We start from the raw sequence: 20,080 nt of genomic DNA, 5'->3' as shown, positions 1-20,080 counted from the left end.
TTCCCCTAAAATTTCAACTACAATGCCATTAAAAACTCAAAACTTCCCTCAAAGAGAAATTTCACAATCTCTTCTTCATACATTTTATCTGTAAAACTAGTAAATTCTGCGTTACGATTCGTTCATCGAGGACATTTTTGTGAGGATCTTCTTCTTGAGACAGGTCACTTACCTGATGAGGTTCATGAAAATAATAATGATCAGATTAGCTCTCGTAGAGATGAAACTGGAAAAGTTCAGAAAGTGACTTGCCTCAACTGTGAGTTCTTGCAACTGAGAGCAACTTTGGAGGAGCGCGGTAAGCACAGAAGTCTGTGTTGGATCTTTACTGCATAGAGTTACATGCAATTTTTTGAGCTTCTTAAAACTGAAGCAAAACATAGTAAAACAATTGTCAGTAAATGAACATGGTGCCGAACGTTCAATTTGCAATCATATTGTATATCAAGCTGCTTCTTGCCCTCTTTGTATTCCAGAACTAAATAGAGAAGGAAATCTAGAACCGTTTTGATTTTCGACTGTTTGGTTTATCATGGCGATATGTTTTTGGGGCTTCATATATGCGTGAGTTCCACATTGAAAAGAATTAATAAGAGTGACCAATTTAAATGGAAAGTAAGAATATTATTTAATATATTAAACTTTTCGATTAGGTTTCAAGCCTTTGCCTTCCTCTGTTTAAGCCCTGTTTTACTCCCAAAAAGATCAATATTTCTTCCCAACACTTGATATAGCATAGGATAAATGAGCCCTAATCTAAATAAATGGGACCTAAATTGTAGCCAAATACCAGTTCCTACAATAAGTTTACCTGTTACTACGTACAGTAAGCATGAAACTTGAAGAAAACCGTATATAACTTGATCAAAGAATTCAATCAAGTCCACCGACCTGAACAATTGCACCACACAGTTGAAGCTCCTCAGCGTTCTCAATCCCGGCAACAAGTCCCGTCAATGACCCGAGCAAGTCACCGCAGGTAAGCAAACCGCTCTGAAAGCCTACCCTCGACCTCCTCACAATCGGAGCCAAAACCCTAATCCTCTTCACGTTACACGGAACATCCAATTCCAGCTCTCTCAGATTCGGAGTCTCGATGTTGATATCACACCTTGATAGCCCCGTTACCAATTCGAAGCACTCCAGCCTCTGATGGCTGACGACAACACTATACAAACTACAATATTCTATCCTCAGAGAATTCAGATTCTTGCATGCAGATAATATCTCACTTATTGTTTCATTCGATGTTGTAACAGCTTTGAGCTCTATAAGCTTGAGGCTACTGCAGGCAACGAGAGGAGACGAGCCATCATTGTTTAGCTTGCAGTATTGAAGTTCGAGTTTTGTTAATGACTTTGAAGTAAATAGAGTTTGTAGGGCCAGATGGGGCTGGTCCACACTGATCAGCCCCACATTGGTGACCCTCCTCCGGGCAAGATTCACAGCCCAACGGGCTAAGACGGGAGCGGGGGTACATGAGGAGAGCGCGATCTTGAGCTCGAGGATGTTGAGCTGAGGGTGTGATAGGATTGCGTCTATGCATCGGATTTGTTTGGCTGAGTCGGAAGGAAAGAGACGATCAGCATCGACGTTGAAAGCCGTGATGTGGGCCCACAGAGGGCGCCAGCGGCGAGAGAGGACGCTGGTCCTTGCAGCGATGGTGAGAGGGAGGAAGGAGAGGATGGAGGAGATGAGGTGGTCGGGGAGGAGGCTGAAGGCATCCATCCGCAGGAAAAAGTGTTTTTTTCCAATGGTTACGAGGGATGTGATATTTATGCGTATGGGATTCTAGATTTCGGTTCTTACTAGGACATTTGGTTTGTTGCTTTAGGTTGCGGATTTCTCGATTGAGGATTGGATTGATTATTGCTAAATAGATTATGGTTATTTTGGCGATAAAGTTTGATTTGGATGAGATTTATGTGATAGATTCTCCTCTCATGCTTTACTTTCTTCTTGTTCAAGCTTTCGTGTAAATTAGCTTTTATTTTTCAGTGATTTGTTGTATTCCTTTAAGATCTTTGCTTCTGTGCCCCGGAAAATTAGTTTTTATTCATTGATTCGTTTGATTTCCAGTCCTAAATATGATTACTCTTTATAGAGGAGGTCCTCTTCGTTTGGATGTTTAAGAAAATAACAATTAATTGTAGGGAGGAATACCAGTTCATCTTTGTGTCCGAAGGATTTTTTTTTTTTTTTGACTTATTTTTACCTATCGCTATATAGATTAGCAGAAAGAATAATGTTGAGCAAAGATAAGTAATTAGGATTTTTTTCAAATTCTGTAAGTGATGTCTCATTTGTTGCCTTAAGAATGTAAATTTTTTTATAGTTTATACTTTATAGCTAATTTTTGGGAAACTTATGCCTAGACCCCAAAAATAAAAAGTTCATGTGACTAAACCCTTGCACTTTTGTACCATGTGTTCTAACCTCATAATTCAAATGTTCATGTGATAAGGCGCATCTCGACCATATTTTTATCCCTAAAATACCATTTATCTTCTTCCATCTTTACTTCTTATATACTCTTCCTCTCTTCCTCCACTCCAACCCCTCCCTCCTCATTTGTTCTTTGTACCGTATCCACTCTCCTCCCTTTTTCTTCACCCCGGCCACCTCTGCCATCTCATATCCACCCTCCTCTCTCTTCCGCCCATCTTCCTCCCTCTTCTCCCATTCACCTAACTTCACTCTCTTCCCTCCTCTCTTCTCTATCTCAACTTTATCTTGATACCTCCTCTTTCCCCCACCTTTCTCTTTCCTACCTTTTATCTCTACTTTCTTCCACTTTTTTTCCTTCTTTCTCTTTGTTTCACTTTCATGTCCTCCTTCTCTATCTTCATTTCCTCCTCCTCCTTCCACAGTCATCATCATATCTCTCAAAGACCATCTTCTTTAGTTAAAAAGGTCATTTTTTAAAGTTACGTCGAAGTTAACACCTATATCATATAGTTAACATGTGTGTGTTAAATTTAACAGCTAAGTCATATGCATATCACTTATCTGTTAAGCATAACACCTAAGTCATATAGTTAACATCTCTTTATTAACTTAGCAACTGTTTCATATAATTAACATCTATTTTGTTACTCTTCAGCTACAATTTAACTATAAAGCTTAGCTGTTAACTTTAACTGTTAAGTGTTAACTTCGGCGTAACTTTAGGAGATAGACTGTTTTAGTGGAGACGGTCTTTGCATGACTTTAGGAGATGGCTATTTTAGTTGAGATTGTCTTTGAGTGATGTAGTAACGTTTGTGAGAACAAAAAGAATGAGAGATAGTTGAGAAAGAGGAAAAATGATGAATAAGATGTCTTGGTGGCAAAAAAAGATAGTGGTTGAGAAATGATAAGATGAAATAGAAGGATGATGTAACGGCAGAGATGTTGAAGAAAGGGATAACGGTTTAGGAGAGGAGAAAAAAAATTCATGTGTTCATGAGAGGGGGAAAAAAGAGAGGTGAAAGGTTGAGGGTGAGGGCAGTTTGGGAAAAAAATATGACTTCTTTATCTGCTGAGGTGACATCTAAAAAGGGGGTTAGTCACGTAAGTTGGATTTTGGGACTAAAGCACATGAGTGAAAAGTGAAGGGGCTTAGTGATATGAGCATTTCATTTGATACAATTGTTCCTAATTCTTGTTGTGTATATTACTACAATGTTTGGTACCTACCGATCATTGGGGACGAAAACTTTATGCTGTTTACAGATCATTTGGTGTGGCACCATGCTATATAGGGACAAATTTTCAAAACCATCCGGTTTTGAAATTTATTCTCAAAAAAAAACCTTTTTCAACTTTAATTACAAAAACAGACCCAGTTGGATGAAACTGGGTCTGTTTTTGAAAAAAAAATTCAAACTTCACGGGATTTGAACTCCCGTGAAGTTTTTTCTCATAACAAAACTTCACGGGAGTTGAATTCCCGTGAAGTTTGAATTTTTTTTTTCAAAAACAGACCCAGTTTCATCCAACTGGGTCTGTTTTTGTAATTAAAATTGAAATAGATCGTTTTTTATAAATAAATTTTAAAAAGGGATGGTTTTGAAAATTTGTCCTGCTATATAGTTTAAGCATATATATATTTGAGACATTTTGTCTATTTTTTGTGATGACATTGAATACATCAATCCTTCATATATTAATGGAAGTAAATTTTACAGTTTATTAATAACAATTGAAACATGTATGGGGTTTAGGCAATGTCGTTTTGAAATTAGTTTCTATTAAATTTTTAAATTAAAATCGCAAAATAGGTATCTTATGCTTATCATCTTCAATTCCCCAGTGCGTCTTGAGAAATTATTTTCCATCTTCAATTCCTAGATCCATAGTTTTAATAAAGAGCTAGCAAATTAGAATAAACCCCGATACTTTTTCAGCATTTTGCATGAAACCCCACGAACTTTTAAAATCGCACTAAATCTTTAATAACTTTTTGGAATTGCAGAAACCCCCCCAATAAAAAAGATACCTATTCCGTTCTCCCACAAGTCACAACTCAAAAACCAACGTTCCTCCGTCCTCATCTTCCATCTTCCTTCTTTATATATACTCCACATTGTTTATCATTCAGCGCCGGAGGATACTCCTCTCCCTCTCCTCTGCTTCCTCCCTCCGCTTCTTACCGCTGCAGCGCCTGCAGCATGGTGTAGTTCTCCATCTTCAACAACAAGCACCCCGGCCGCAAGCAAATCCCTGGATACGTGGCCGCCAATAACTACGCTCCCGGATGGCGACGTTAGGGGTAACGTAGTTAAGGGTTCGCTCATTGCCGGTTGGTCGTAGACTGAGAGATCGGATGGAGAGGACGCCGGTGAGCGAGTCGGGGAAGTTCGGCGTTGAGAAGAATAAGAAGAGATGATAGTGAATGAGGTTTCTAAGTAAGTAATTTTGATTACAAGCGGAACTCAGTGCACGTTCATAACAACAAGCCGTTATTATTCCATCGCATAGTTAGGAAGCGGGAGAGATGTTACATTCTGTGCCGTCCGTACTCTCAAAATTATTTTAATATAGAGATTAATGAGTATTCTTGTCATATGAGGAGATTTCCTCCTTGTCGTCTATGTGGTACCATTCTCATAAAGTAGGCACAAATCCTCACCAACTCACACACTCTCTCATACTTTATAAGGATGATGGAGATTGTGTCACATAGGCGTTAAGTAGAAAATCCCTTCCTATGACAAGGATACTTATTAATCTTTCTAATATAATAGTTAGTATTTATTGGTATTTTAATTATTTACAGGGATTTTATGGATTGCTGATGCAAAATGTACAGTTGATATGTGTTGCGTTCTCATTCCTCCATCTAGATCTAGGTATATGTCGCATTCTCCTTCGTCTTCTTTGAATTGATTGATTCCAAGCCCATTCGGTATTCGTCATGTCAAACTTGAATATGCTGGGAACTTGAAATTTCCTCCAATATAATTACATTTGTTTCGTCTACAGGCTTGTTCTTCTTTCATGTCAAATCATTTGCTTTATCTGCAACATTATTACTCGTTTATTTACTCATAATAATGCAATCTCTTTTGGCTTTAATTAGAGATTTAGGGGAGATATCCTTGATTCGTCTGTTATATACGTCCAAGGTCCAAGGCCATGTTTAAATTGAATATTATTTTGAGTGAGTAATCCTTTGTCCTTTAAAATAAAATAATAAGGCGTTCGGTTCAAAATTATAAGGGGATTGGGTGGGACTATTTAGTCCATTGAAATAAAATAGTCCATAGATTTAAGACTAAATAGCAGTAGGGTTTTACTTTTTTTTTCTTTTTTTTGGGTTGGGGGCTTCCTCTTATTATTTTCCACCTGGGATTGGATCAAAAAATAAGCCATCAAACGGATGGCTCTCTCCTCAACTCTATATTGTGTATGGATTGAGAGAAATAACAGAATCTTCAAGAACAAATTCAGAAATGCTAATCAGGTGTTCGGGGAAATAAAGATCAGTATGCTATACATAGTCCTCAATAGTGCAAGTTTACTTGACAGCAGAGATTGGATACTGTCATTATAGATGTAAATAAATAGACTATGAAGTTGTAATCTCATATTATGAGTATCTTGATGTATAATCATTTCATATTTGGTGAATGAATAAAGTTTTTTCATTGACCAAAAAAAAAAAAAAGCCATCGCCCCTAAATTTTCTAAAATTTACCAGGGCATTTCACCCCTAGTTCTTACCCTCACCCACTTGGGTTGTTGTATATGTCCATCAAGTCATCCATATTTGCTTTTCAAAAAAAAAAAGCATCCATATTTGCACACCAGTCCTCCTAGATCAAGCTATTTGCTAATACCCTCAAATTTGAAAAGAATAAATTTTTTTTTGCACAAACACAAAAAAAAAGTAAAAAAAAGTCCCTAATAATGAAAATTACAAAGAGTCCCCTAAAATCAAAAAATATAAATAATTCCCTAAAAATGCAAATAGGCCCCTAAAAAATCTAAAAGCCCCTTAAAATTTAAAAATAAAAAACGACTCTTGAAAAAAAACCAAAAATTACAAACAAAATGCTAAAAATTTAAAATTGCTTATAGCACCCTAAAAAACAAACTGCAAATGACTCCCTAAAATCTAAAAGTTGCAAACAGACCCCTGAAATACTTGGATAGTATATAGAAGATCATATACCCATTATAATGACAAGTTCCCAAACGTGACATAGGTTTAAAGATGTTAATAACAAGTTGAACCAAATAGATTATTAAAAATCTAATTCATTATTGTTCGAATTATTGTATTGTGGGGCTACAATGAGTTAAATTAGTCCGGAATAAAAACAAGTTCCTAATCCGAACATGGTCTAAGTGTATAAGGGAAAACACACTTGTGTAAATCATCCCTCATTAGCGAGAATGTTGTCTTAAATTATTGGAATTGAGTATTTTAGAATGGACTTAAAAAAGATATTTCGACACCACAGTCAAGGGATTTAATTTTCTTGTTTTTAAGGCAATATTTGGCCTAATGCATGGCTACCACGAATTTGTCTCCCAAGACAATTTAGACTCGGAAGACAGGGTATTGATCACTGATTGCAGGTATATATTAATCTTTCTGAAATTTCGTCAGCAAAGAGATAATAGGAAATTAATTTTTAAAGAAATTTGTTTCTTCTAGAAAATAGAATTAATTCAAAGAAGATTTTCGTTCTACTCTCTGCCATGTCTTCATGATTTCTCCTATATGATAGCGGCTTCATACGAATGATTTTATGCAACGCCATGAAGTTTATTACAGTTTTCCGTTGCATATTATTGTAGTTTTTTGCTGCACTTTTACTGCATTTTTTTTTTTTTGAATAGTTTTGCATTGCACTTTCACGAAAGTTTTCTGTATTTTATTCACCGCCTTTTACTATACCAGTTTGATATACTTTCCATAAAATATGTATATTGTCGTTCTCTAAACAATATTAAGAAAATTTCAACGTAATAATATCACCAATCCTACAAAATCGCTTGCAACTCTTGACCAAAATCTGACATATACGGCTGCTCTCAACTTCTATTCTGATCCTAATTTCTCCAACATCAAGCGAAAACAAATCTTTCTATTCTTATGTTGTCTAGTTCCAAGCATTTCTGGTAAATTCAAATGCAATGCCCGTGAAAACTCGAAAAATATATATATATCTCCGTTTCTACTTCATGCTTTTTTACCTGTAAAATTAACCAGATAACTTTTGGCGTCAATTTATTCGTCAAAAGTTCTTTTTGATACATGTCACTGGATTCATGACCATATTAGGGGGTGTTCTGTTAGGGTGTTTTATAGAAAAGTTTTGGGAAAAGTTCTGACAGTGGTAGTTTCGTAAATAAAAATTTCTCACAATTTTCATAAACTGTGTTTGGTTCAACATTGAATTTACAGAAAAGTTTTTTGTTAAGTACAGAAAACTGTACAATTTTACTAAAATTGTTTTCCACTCAAAATGAGCTGAAAACACCAAAAAAACTGACAACCCGTTATTAAATTATTAAACTTACCCCCCTAACCACATTTCCGCCCTCAAAATGGGCTGAAAGTTTTCTCATGGCCGCTAGAACTCGAAAAATTTCTAGAGCTTCCTTCTTCGTTCCCGCCCCCAAACGCATTCTCCCGCTCACGTTTTCCTTACCTCGAGTTCTCGTCCTCGGTTATTCCCGTCAATTGCTAGCGAGCTCGAAGATCTAGGGCTTTGCTCTAGTTCGTCAGCGTTCTAGTGGCTAATTCGTGATTCGGCCGTTGATCTTCTGAGCTATTGAGGTATAAAAATAAACCCCTAAACCCCCTTTATTATCCGAGATTATTCGATTGATTTTTCAATTGTTTCATTTGATTTTTTTTAGTCGATTATCAGATCTTGCTTAGCTCTCGATTTTGTTACTATTGTGGCTTAATTAGCATGTTGAAATCATCAATCATTTGAGCATTTGACTATAAAGAAAATTCTTTGGTAATAGCTACTGTTGCGGCTATTTTTGTTAATATTGCGGCTAATTTTGTTACTGTTGTGGCTTAATTCTAGCATATATCCTTGGATAGTTATTTTTATGTTATTATATTGTTATAAATAACAGTCTTTGGTAATAGATACAAAATTTTACACGCAAACATCGCCATAATGAGTTCAACCATTTGCATGCTATGTTCTATTATTGCAAAAATATTTTAAACTATATTTTCTTTGTAATTAATGTAGATGGATGGTGTAGATGAAGAACAAATAAAGAAGATGTGTGCTAATATGTCTATATCTTCCATGGTTACAATAACAACATGTTTATTGAGATTGTGTGTTAAGCACAAATCAATTTATAATGCTTCAAGAGAGAATAAGAAGAAGATTTTTTTTTAGAAACATCCACTTCAAGTGTGTCTTTGAAGGATATAGTGATAGTTGTAGGTCTTACATTAGAATGAGGCATAAAGCTTTTTTCAAACTTGCAGATATATTAAAAAAATAATTGTTCTTTAAAGGACACAAGACACCTTCAAGTTGAAGAACAACTTGCTATGTGAACGTTCATGAGCATAGTGGGTCATAAACTAAAAAAATAGAGAAATAAGGACCGAATTCATAAGATTGAGTAAAACAATTAGTAGGTACTTCAATAAAGTTCTACATGCTATGAATGGTCTTCGCTGTCGATACATGAAGCAAGCACCTAATGAGATTCCACCGGAGATTGCCAATAATCCAAACTATTTTCCTTACTTCAAGGTAAGAGAGAAATAAAGTGTTATCGTTAGTGAATTGCATAATTTAATAAATATAAGAAATTAAAATTTATCACAATGTACTATTTTCATAGAATTGCATTGGTATGATAGATGGAACACACACTGACGCAATGTTACCCTCTAACCTAGTTACACGCTTTAGAGGACGTAAAGGTGTAACACAAAATATTTTAGCCGCTTGCTCTCCAAATAAAATTTGCACATATGTTCTAGCTGGGTGGGAAGGTGAGGCAAATAACTACAGGATTTTGCAAGGCGTGTTGTCCAAACTACAGCCTTATGGTTTGAGAGTATATGATGGTAATCTTCCAACTCATTTAATAAATAGTTAACTAAATAATATAATCAAAATGATCGTGAATTTTCTTTTTATAATGTAGGCAAATATTACATTTGTGATCCTGGATACACTACCATGTCCGACTTCATCTCTCCGTACTGTGGTGTACGTTATCATTTAAAATAACACACTGGTAGGACACCCAAAAATAATAGGGAGTTATTCAATTTAAGACACTCTACTTTACAGTCTAAAATTGAATCAACCTTTGGTACATTAAAAAATCGGTTTAAAATTCTTTCGGTGAAGCCTATATCCATTCCATACACAAGTGGACATCGTCTTAGCATGTACTATATTGCATAATTTTATTGCAATTGAAGATCTACAAGATGATTGTTTGCGGAGAAAGTTGCTTGTTTTATTGCGAGATTCATTACAAACTTCAGACGTTTACAACGAATACAAAAATCAGTCTTTTTATAAGACTTTTACACAATGAAAACAAAAAAAGTTTACAACTTTATCAAACAAACGCAGAGATCGTTTATCGGTCTTCTGCTTGCGTGGGATCTTTGCATGTGCCGGGGTTTATCCGTGGACCACCGTCGATCAGATCTGATTGCTGAAAAAATTAGGCAGAGCTTCGTCTATCCGCGAAGGGATTGAGAAACTGTAGCTCTTATCTCGGCGAAGCGAGATAATCACTCTTCTTAAGATTACCACAACGGGATAATCCTAAGGAATGAATCGGGCTGCAGATCTAACTCCTCATCCTCTCTGAAATCTGTGTACTTTAAGTCTTCAATCCAGCAGGGCTTCGCCGAGGCACGAGAATTCCAGCTCTGAAAAAATGAGGGGCCTGAGGCTTGTATTTATAGGCTCGGGGGAGTTTGGAGCGGTTAAAACCACCTAAAAGCCCAAATCTGTGTTGGAGACACCCCAGGGTGTCTCCACTTGATCCGAGACACCCTAGGGTGTCTCGGTTTGGGTCGAGACACCGAGACACCTCGAAGTGTTGAGACGCCGCTTTTTTCGTATGTTTGTTCGTTTCCGTTGTAACTTCTTCGTCCGAACTCGGATTTGAGTGGTTCAAAGTGCGTTGGAAAGCCGACAAGGAGTTCTATCAGCTCCAATGGTTGGATCATCTGTAGAGTGAATGAGACATGAAGGGCATTGTTCCTTTCGTAAACATCGCGGGGCTCCCGATTAGCCCGTACCTTCGTTATTCGGAAACTCCGTTGCTTCACATAGTTCGTCAACCCACTTCATGTGTTTGTCGATATCAATCAAGCTCCTGTGACTTGGATAGTGATGTTCATCATCTTCTCTTAGCCTCGAGCTGTTCGTGGAGACCTATAGGCAATTTTCAATGCCTACAATGACATTTTGAATGAGCATGTAGAAATTGATGAGGAGAATGAGGAGGTGACAAATGAAGACGACACAAAAGTAGTTGACTGCACTCAATCTAGGACAATAAGAGAGGATCGTGATGCGAGAAATGAATGGAAGGACTTTAGGGACCAACTTACTTGGGCAATGTAGGTTGATTATTGCGCAAAGTGTAATGATTGTGATAACACGGAAATTGGCTTATAGTTTTATTGTTTTCACATATTTTATTGTGTAAGCTACTATTTCATAATTGTGTTTGTATGGACAATGTAATTTATCATTCCTCACTTGCAACTATGTAATTCTTAATTAACTGTCTTAGCTTGTGTTACATATTCATGGTTCTTTGTTATTATTGTATATAGGTATGTTTAGCAAAGAGGGAGGAAAAACCAACTTTCCCTCTTCACCACATGCACCGCCAAATGATTTAGGCGGTATCAATATCAACTTTACGCTATACCCAAATCTAACCGTTCATTCTGCGACATACAACGGCGAATTCTTTCCTACAATTCCCACCATTTGAAGGGAATTATAGCAGAATGAGCTAACATGTGTCATAAACTAGCATGTTGAACAGTTCTCAAGGCTTGTGTATCTCATCTTTGAGTTCTCAAGGTATTGGCTTGCAACAAATGTCACCAACCACTGGTGAATCTGGTGAACCTCAAATCAATGTAAGTCAAGAGGTATCACCCTCCAAAATAAAAAATAAAAAATTTGGCTCACAAAAGGAAAGTGCCCGTAACAAGAGGAGCTACTATCCTCAATTCAAAGTGGGTTTTCAACATGTGGTGGCTCCCCGAGCATGATGCGGAGCTTATACCATGTCTTGCAGAACTCGCAGATTCTGGAATGAAAGTTGATAAACTTCAAAGCTAAAGCTTACAAAATAGCATTTATGAAGATGAACATGAAATTCAAAACCTAGTACACCCACCTTCATGTGATTAATCGTATGAAAACTTGAAAAACCAGATTTGAGCTTATGAAGGCTTTCACCAACATAAGTACGTGGTGTGGGTTGGGATGAGGAAAAATGCATGGTAACCTAGATGAAGAGACCCTTAAAACATGGGCTAATATATTAATGCATATCATAACAATGAATTCTATTTAATTGAACGTGAGAATGTTATAATTTATTTAGATGGGCAATGATGATGATAATAAACTAAGAATGCGTCCTATATTTATTGTGTAATACTTAGACGAGGAAATTTTGTGTGAAATGCAACCTACACTGATATTTCAATGTATGGGTGATGCAAACCATCAAAAGTGCAGTCTATGTTACATGATAAATGTTTAGACGAGGCAATCTTTTGTGACAAATATATTTATATCCTGAGCCCTAGTAAGTATTCATGTAATGGTGGATTTGTGCTCATTGTCGAGGTGTTGGTGTTGTTTTCTTTTGGTTGGACCGATTTTAGAGCTTGTTTAGCTCTCTATTCTAAATTGTAATGGTGGATTTGTGCTCGTTGTTGAACTGTTGGGGCTATTTTTTTGTTACTATGCTAATTTCGAACTTGTTTAGCTCTATATTGTTGGGTTTGTGGTTGATATTCGTGCTCGTTGTCGAGCTGCTGAGGCTGTTTTTTTTACTATGGTGATTCCAAGCTTGTTTAGCTTTGTATTGTGGGTTTTGGTTGATATTCGTGCTCGTTGTTGAGCTGGTGGGACTGTTTTTTTGTTACTATGCTGGTTTTGAGCTTGTTTAGCTCTATATTGATGGGGTTTTGGTTAATATTTGTGCTCGTTGTCGAGCTGTTAGGGCTATTTTTTTGTTACTATGCTGATTTTGAGATTGTTTAGCTCTATATTGTGAGGATTTTGGTTGATATTCATGCTCGTTGTTGAGCTGTTGGGGATTTTTTTTATTACTATGCTGATTTCAAGTTTGTTTAGCTCTATATTGTAGGGTTTTTGGTTGATATTTGTGCTCGTTGTCGAGCAGGTGGGGCTATTTTTTGTTATTATGCTGATTTCAAGCTTGTTTAGCTCTATATTGTTAGATTTTTGGTTGATATTCATGCTCGTTGTTGAGCTGGTGGGGCTGTTTTTTTTTTTTTGCTACTATGCTAATTTTGAGCTTGTTAAGCTCTATATTAAGCTAGTTTTTGGTTGATATTTGTGCTTATAGTCGAGCCGTTGGGACTATTTTTTGTTACTATGCTGATTTCAAGCTTGTTTGCTCTATATTGTGGGGTTTGTGGTTGATATTCGTGCTCGTTGTCGAGTTGTTAGGGTTTTTTTGTTACTATGTTGATTTCGAGCTTGTTTAGCTCTATATTATTAGGTTTTAGTTGATATTCATGCTCGTTGTCGAGCTGTTAGGGTTATTTTTTTGTAACTATGCTGATTTTGAGGTTGTTTAGCTCTATATTATTGGGTTTTTTGTTGATATTCGTACTCATTGTCGAGCCGCTGGGGTTGTTTTTTGTTACTATGCTGATTTCGAGCTTGTTTAGCTCTATGTGGGGTTTTTGGTTGATATTCGTGCTCGTTGTCGAGCTGTTGAGGCTATTTTGGTTCCGTTTGGAGCTCAGTTTGAGCTTTTGGTAATGATGATGGTCAACTAAATAAGATTGAAAACTAATTTACAATGTTTATAATAAGATAAAACGTTCTTTACTACGTTATAAGAACGCAATCTATGTGAACTTGTATGTTTCAGTTGAGGCAATCAATTTTAACAAAAGACCAATAGTTGAGACAAATTACGACATGAAATTGCCAAAGTGATACATAATTTATTTAGATCATTGATTTCGATCTAAGCAAAGTAAATAAACTTCTAGTCCACGATGCTAGCCAATCCCCTCTTTACCCATGTTGGGCACATACCCATTGTTACCGATATCGTGTGCATGAGTTAAGAGATCATTCATATTTCAATTTGTGTAGGGGAAATCGTAGCAATATTTTGGTCTCTAACTTTCAAAGCATTGGCTCTTAGCATTATTTCTTCTTCTTCCATTATATCCCACATCTCATCATGCTCTTGACCTTCATCTGTATATAAAAATAATTCTTCATATGTTGGTTTCTGTGGTATTTTCCGAACACGCTGATTACAAAAAAAGAAAAACTAGACTCTGATCATTGTGAAAATATTAATGGAATTTATAGTTTTTTAAACCAAAATACATACCTTTGGATTTGATGAACTTGACAAGTCTGAAATTACCCTAGAGGGGGTGAATAGGGTATATACTAATCTAATCCGATTTAATACCAATTTAAAACTTATTAATAATTATATCCTAGAAAGTATAATATTCAACAAATTATTAGCAAGAATATATAATTAAACAATGGTGAAATAAACAATGAGACAAAGGCGATATATGATAAACAATGAGCATAAAAAAATACGCCAATGCAAACTCAAACATACAATATGATCACGGAGTTCGGTCACCCTTGACCTACGTCTCCGCTCCTCACTCACGTGGAGAATCTCCACTATTACAACCGGTTTTTAACGTTCACCAAAAACGTTTTTAACTCACACAATCAGTTTTCTAGCTTATCGAAAACTCTAACAACTCTCACACTTGTAACTACACAATACACCCTCTAAGTGTTGGCCTAGCCTGTGTCGCCTTCCTCAAGTGCTCGGATTTATCACCTCTCCCTAGGTTTTACTACCGACGCCACTCCTCTTGGAACCGACCCCGCCTCTCACCACACACTCCTCTCGGTGTACTTGTATATTACAAAGTGACCTCACAATGAAAGTACAATAACAAATGATTTGTTCTCTAAACAAGATGAGAACACAATTAGGCACACACTCAATGTTACACTCTCACAACCCCAATATACTATGTATGAAAATACTTAAACTCAAGTGGGTGTGTGTAAACAATGAGTGAAAATAAAATATAAACTCAATTAAGGTCTAGCTTACGGAAATGATAATCAAACGTATAAATAGCTAGAGATTGAGTTTAGAAAACTTCTCCAATAAAAAACAAGAGAGAGAGAGAGAGAGAGAGAGAGAGAGAGAGAGAGAGATGAGGTCGAAGCCTAAACACGAATTGATGATCTTCTCTTGCTCTTGTGAAAACCACTTCACATAAACTTTTGTAAAACACACTTAAAACAAACTTAAATACCCTTAAACATCATTTTAAAACTTTCTTAGATAGATGATAAATAGTTATGGAAAATGGGGTATTTATATGAACTCAAGACAATAGCCCAAAGCCAAGGAAACAAACAAAAATCCCAAAAATTTGGGTCTGGATAAACTAGTTGTTGGCTTGCAACGGTCACAAAGTCAGTCGACCGGTTGACACTGGTCGTCGACCGAAGGGTGTCCATCGGTCGACCGAAACGAGATTATCGGTAGACTGAGAAACCCGAGAAACAAATGCTGAAAAACACATTCTGATAGGTCAACCTTTAGAACTTTTTCGGTCGACCGAAAATTTATGGTCGGTCGACCGGAAGGACTTCTTCGGTCGACCGAAAACTGATATATGCAGTTTTCAGAACACTGAATTGCAAGTGCCTTTAAAATAGCAAATAAATTCTAAAAAATATAAAACTTTGAGAAATATTTATAAACATGAAAATAAACATATTTTAAAAAGAATTTTTAAAATTGCGTTTCTCTTTTTTGAAAATTCACCATTTTGTAAAATAGTCCAAAACATGAAAACACAATACACTTGTTTTTGTCATTTTGACTTAAACTAAAGTTTGAAAACTTTTGTATGGCTTTATAGACTTAGGAAAAGATATAAACTAGTATTATCAAGTCCATAAACTAAGAACACAAAGTTTTATAAAAAATACACATATGTTATGCAATAAACATGATTTCATTGAATTCAAACATGTTAATTAATGAAAGCACATATAAATATGAAACGAATATGTATATATATGATTATATTCATTTGTTTCGTATTTATGTGGCTAAACTTGAAAGCATGAAAATAATAAATACTTAATTTTGATAAAAAGCTACTTCAAGTACACTTTGAAAAACTTTCTAACGGATTGATAGACTTTTAGGAAAGATGTAAAACATTGTTATTTTGTCTATAATCCAAAAACACAATATATGTAAAACATTGTTATTTTGTCTATAATCCAAAAACACAATATATTAAACAATATGTGTGTGAGTATGAATAATTTGAGCTTTAAGTATAACCACACAAAAAAAACACAATATATTAAACAATATGTGTGTGAGTATGAATAATTTGAGCTTTAAGTATAACCACACAAATTATAACACTAAAACATTATACCCAATGAATTGATTCAATAAAGCTCGTCTTGGTTGCGGATGAAGCTTGGTCTTGAATTTGACTTGAATCGCAAATGGCTTCATTCTGATATTCCTACTAACCTCCTTTGAATGTGATCGTGAATGTACAATTCCAACCAACGTCCAACATATGTTGTTTGTCTAGATTACCTAATAGGCAAATACAAATACTAGACAAACGATATTAGGAATTGTTTGTAAATCATCAAAACAAGATAAGATAATAGGCTCAATCTCTGCAAAGAAGGAGATGGTAGAGTTATTGAATCACCTCAGTATAAAAGCTTAGGTGAAAACTTGATATACCTCATTATCACTAGACGTGACATCATCATATATTCTCAACGTTCAAAAAAGCAATGTTTCAGGAGTTTGAAAGATATTCTTAGAATTGAAGAAGGCGATGTTTCAGGAGTTTGAAATGATAGATTGTGGACTTATGCCCTAGTTTCTAGGCATTGAAGTGCATCAATAACCAGACGAGATATTTATATTCCAGAAGAAGTATGCAAAGCAGATACTCGACAAGTTCAAGATGGATAGCTACAATTTGGTGAAGACCCCTATTGTTATAGGTCTTAAACTCTGCAAAGAAGAAGATGGTAGAGTAATTGAATCAACTCAGTATGGAAGCTTAATTGGAAACATGAAATACCTCACTATCACTAGACCTGACATCGTCTTTGGTGTAGGACTTGTGAGTAGATTCATGGAGACGCCAAAGGAATCTCATTGGCTTGCAATAGAGCGAATTATGATATATATTAAAGGTACTATGAACTATGGTCTCTTCTATGCTTATAGAGAAGATGTAGAACTAGTCAGATATTCTGATAGCGACTGGGGAGGAGATCAAGATGAACGAAAGAGCACTAAGGGATATATCTTTTACTTTGGTACAACAGCCTTTTTTTGGTCTTCAAAGAAGCAGAATACTGTTGCTTTGCCAACATATGAGGTAGAATATATAGCAGCAGCATCAGCTGTCTATGAAGCAATTTGGCTAAGGAATATCTTGAACGGGTTGGAGCAGAATCAAGAAGAACCTATGATGTTATACGTTAATAACAAGTCAATGAAAAAGCTTGCCAAGAATCTAGTACAACATGGGAAAGATAAACACATCGATGCTATATTTCATTTCCTCAAAGAGCATATTAAATAGAGAACTATTACTCTTAAGTACTAGCACACAATGGCTCAGGTTGCAGACATTTTCACGATGCCTCTATTAACAGATGCATTTAGAAAGTTAAGAGAGAAGCTCGGCATGACCACGCTTCAGGTTTGAGCGGTTGTGTTGGATATTAAATCTCAAACCTAAAGTAATAATTAAAGTCAAGAAATAAGTTTATGTCATGTATTAAGTAAAGTTCTTAATTGCATAGTCAAAATCTAGCACCTATGTAAAGGGCTAGCTAATGTTTGTAATATCAAGCAAGCAAAAGGAAGATGAAAGCTCAAAATAAAGGCATACAATTAAAGCCTTGCATACATATTTGCTTCCTCACAATTAATAAAAAGTCAATGAAGCTTCCGTTAAGATATGTAAGTGTTCTATGTTTGATTAGTGCTGACAAGTTCAAGGGGGATTTTGTGAAATTTACTCTGAAAAACTCTCTCTCCTATCCTCACTTCAACTTTTGGAGTTTTGGTGAACTTGAAGGTACAGGTTTAAGCCCCACCAGGGACACATTTAAAAAGGATTATGTAGAGAGATCGATAACAAAGGCAGTGCCATGAAACTAACATTTAACTTGCTAGGACTTGTTGGAGTATGATACTATAAACCTTAACTCAGCACAGACTTTGTACTCTTTACTATATCCAACAATCTCTCCTGCCACTTTCTTGCAAATCCTCACAAAAATATTGATCTATCTTCTTCTCTCACATTTTATTTTTCTTTAGAGCATAAATTTGATGTGTTTAAATGTAGACCTCAGAATTGTGTGCCCCCCAAAAAGACCAAAATTCCAATCTGCGTAGTACAAAAATAATGTAGAAATCACTGAAATGATCGACCATATGGTCAACTGTACCCAAACCTTTAGCAATCGACTGAGGAGTGAGGGGTCACTTTCCTTAAAAGATATCTAGTTAGTCGATTGGCCGGTGCACCGGATGGTACACTGCATTCTATTCTATGAGGGTTGTTCTAATAAAATTTGTACTCAAAACCACTACAACCAAAAACTTAATTAACGCTAGCTTTCTATGTGAACAATGCATAAAAGAAAGTTTTACAACTTAACACCCCACTCCAACATAAATAACAATATCTCAGAAATGTAAAATAAAAGATAATTAATTTTAAATTGATAGTTAAGATGTTTGAATTAAATTTCTTGAAAGTTCAAACGTAACGCTTTTGAAAAGGTTTAAGCAAGATGGTTTCGTACGTACTAAGAATGTAAACTGTAAAGAGAGCTGAAACGAAATTTGTGGGAACACTGAGCCATGCATGTACGAAAGATGCAACGATAATTGTAAAGCATGAATAATAAGGCACCTTCATAATAATGGAAAGCACAAAAGTTCTATAAACAATTAATCTTTAAAAAAAACAGAAAATCTTTTCACAACTGTACATAAACTCTTGATAAACATAAGTCCATTGCGTTCTACTTAATTCTATTTTGATCCAAATATTTCCTACATCAGTGAAAATAAATATCATGGTTTCTTTGGTTGCATAGTTGCCAGCACTCCTCTTAAAATTTTCATGTACGGTACCCTTAAGAACTCGAACTTTCTTTCGACGTCCCTTCTTCATGCATATATAGCCTCTATAATATAACTACTGACCTCTCCTTGCCGCATCTCGTGGATGTTGAACTATGAAACTTTGTTTACCGATGACAATTTCAAGACTATCATCTTCTTGAGACATAGCTAATGAGTTTCATGACCATGTTAGTGAAAGTGCTGAAAACTGGAAAAGCTTCCGATCGATAGCCATTTACCGCCATGTAAGCTCTGGTGACTGAGAGCAACTTCGGAGGAGCGCAGTAAGCGCATAACTTAGAATACGAATCCTCGACATCCGAAGCATCGGAGCAAAACCCCTGACACTCATAAATTTACAGCGGACATCCAATTCCAGCTCTCTCAGACTCCGAGTCTCGATATCCATATCACACGTTCGTGACCCCGTTGCCCACACGAGGCGCTCCAGCCTCTGATGGTTGGCCACAAGTTGACTCAACACACAAAATTCTATCTTCAGTGAACTCAGATTCTCGCACGCCGATATTATCTCTCTAATGGCCGTATCGGATGCCATAAAGCCGTGAAGATCTAGATGTCTGAGGCTAGCTAGTGCGAAGAAACAAGAGGTGAAGAAATATCACTGGGGGAAATGCAAAACCGAAGTTCGAGTTTTGTCAAGGACTTTGAACTCAGTAGACGTTGACCAGCGTCAGGCTCACGTCGGTGACCCTCCTCCCGGCTAGATTGCCGGCCCAACGGTCCGTTACGGGGTCGGGGGGCAAATGAGGAGAGCGAGATTCTGAGCTTGAGGATGTTGGCTTGATGATATCTATATGCGCGTGGGATCTTAGACTGCAGTTGAGGACTTCCGGTTTGTTCATAGTTATAATTTTATCTCACCTTTCATCTCATTGTTCGACTGCAAATGGAGGTCTATTGTAATTGTGACTGCTTTTATAAGTTGCAACGAAACAGAAGGCTTCAACCGGTTCAAATTTTATCTAAGTTGCTTGCAACTGCAGTAGTAACCCGGTAAGTCGCGATGAATTAAACTATCCCAAAGTATCCAAATAAGCATAAGCAAAAGCAAGGGGGGTTTAAAAAATAAATAAATAAATAAAAACAAATATGCAACATA

At 36.2% G+C, this 20,080-nt stretch overlaps 1 protein-coding gene across 1 annotated transcript; it reads right to left on the bottom strand.

The window, feature by feature from the left end:
* LOC109829238 (F-box protein At5g03100-like) lies at positions 370-2,176 on the bottom strand. The gene has a single exon (XM_020396413.1). The coding sequence runs from the start codon at positions 1,726-1,728 to the stop codon at positions 874-876; it is 855 nt and encodes a 284-aa protein (XP_020252002.1). The 5' UTR covers positions 1,729-2,176; the 3' UTR covers positions 370-873.

Source organism: Asparagus officinalis, chromosome 1 (assembly GCF_001876935.1).
Source record: "Asparagus officinalis chromosome 1, Aspof.V1, whole genome shotgun sequence".
In the NCBI taxonomy this organism is placed as follows: domain Eukaryota; kingdom Viridiplantae; phylum Streptophyta; class Magnoliopsida; order Asparagales; family Asparagaceae; genus Asparagus; species Asparagus officinalis.
This window is presented reverse-complemented; position numbering and strand designations above follow the sequence as displayed.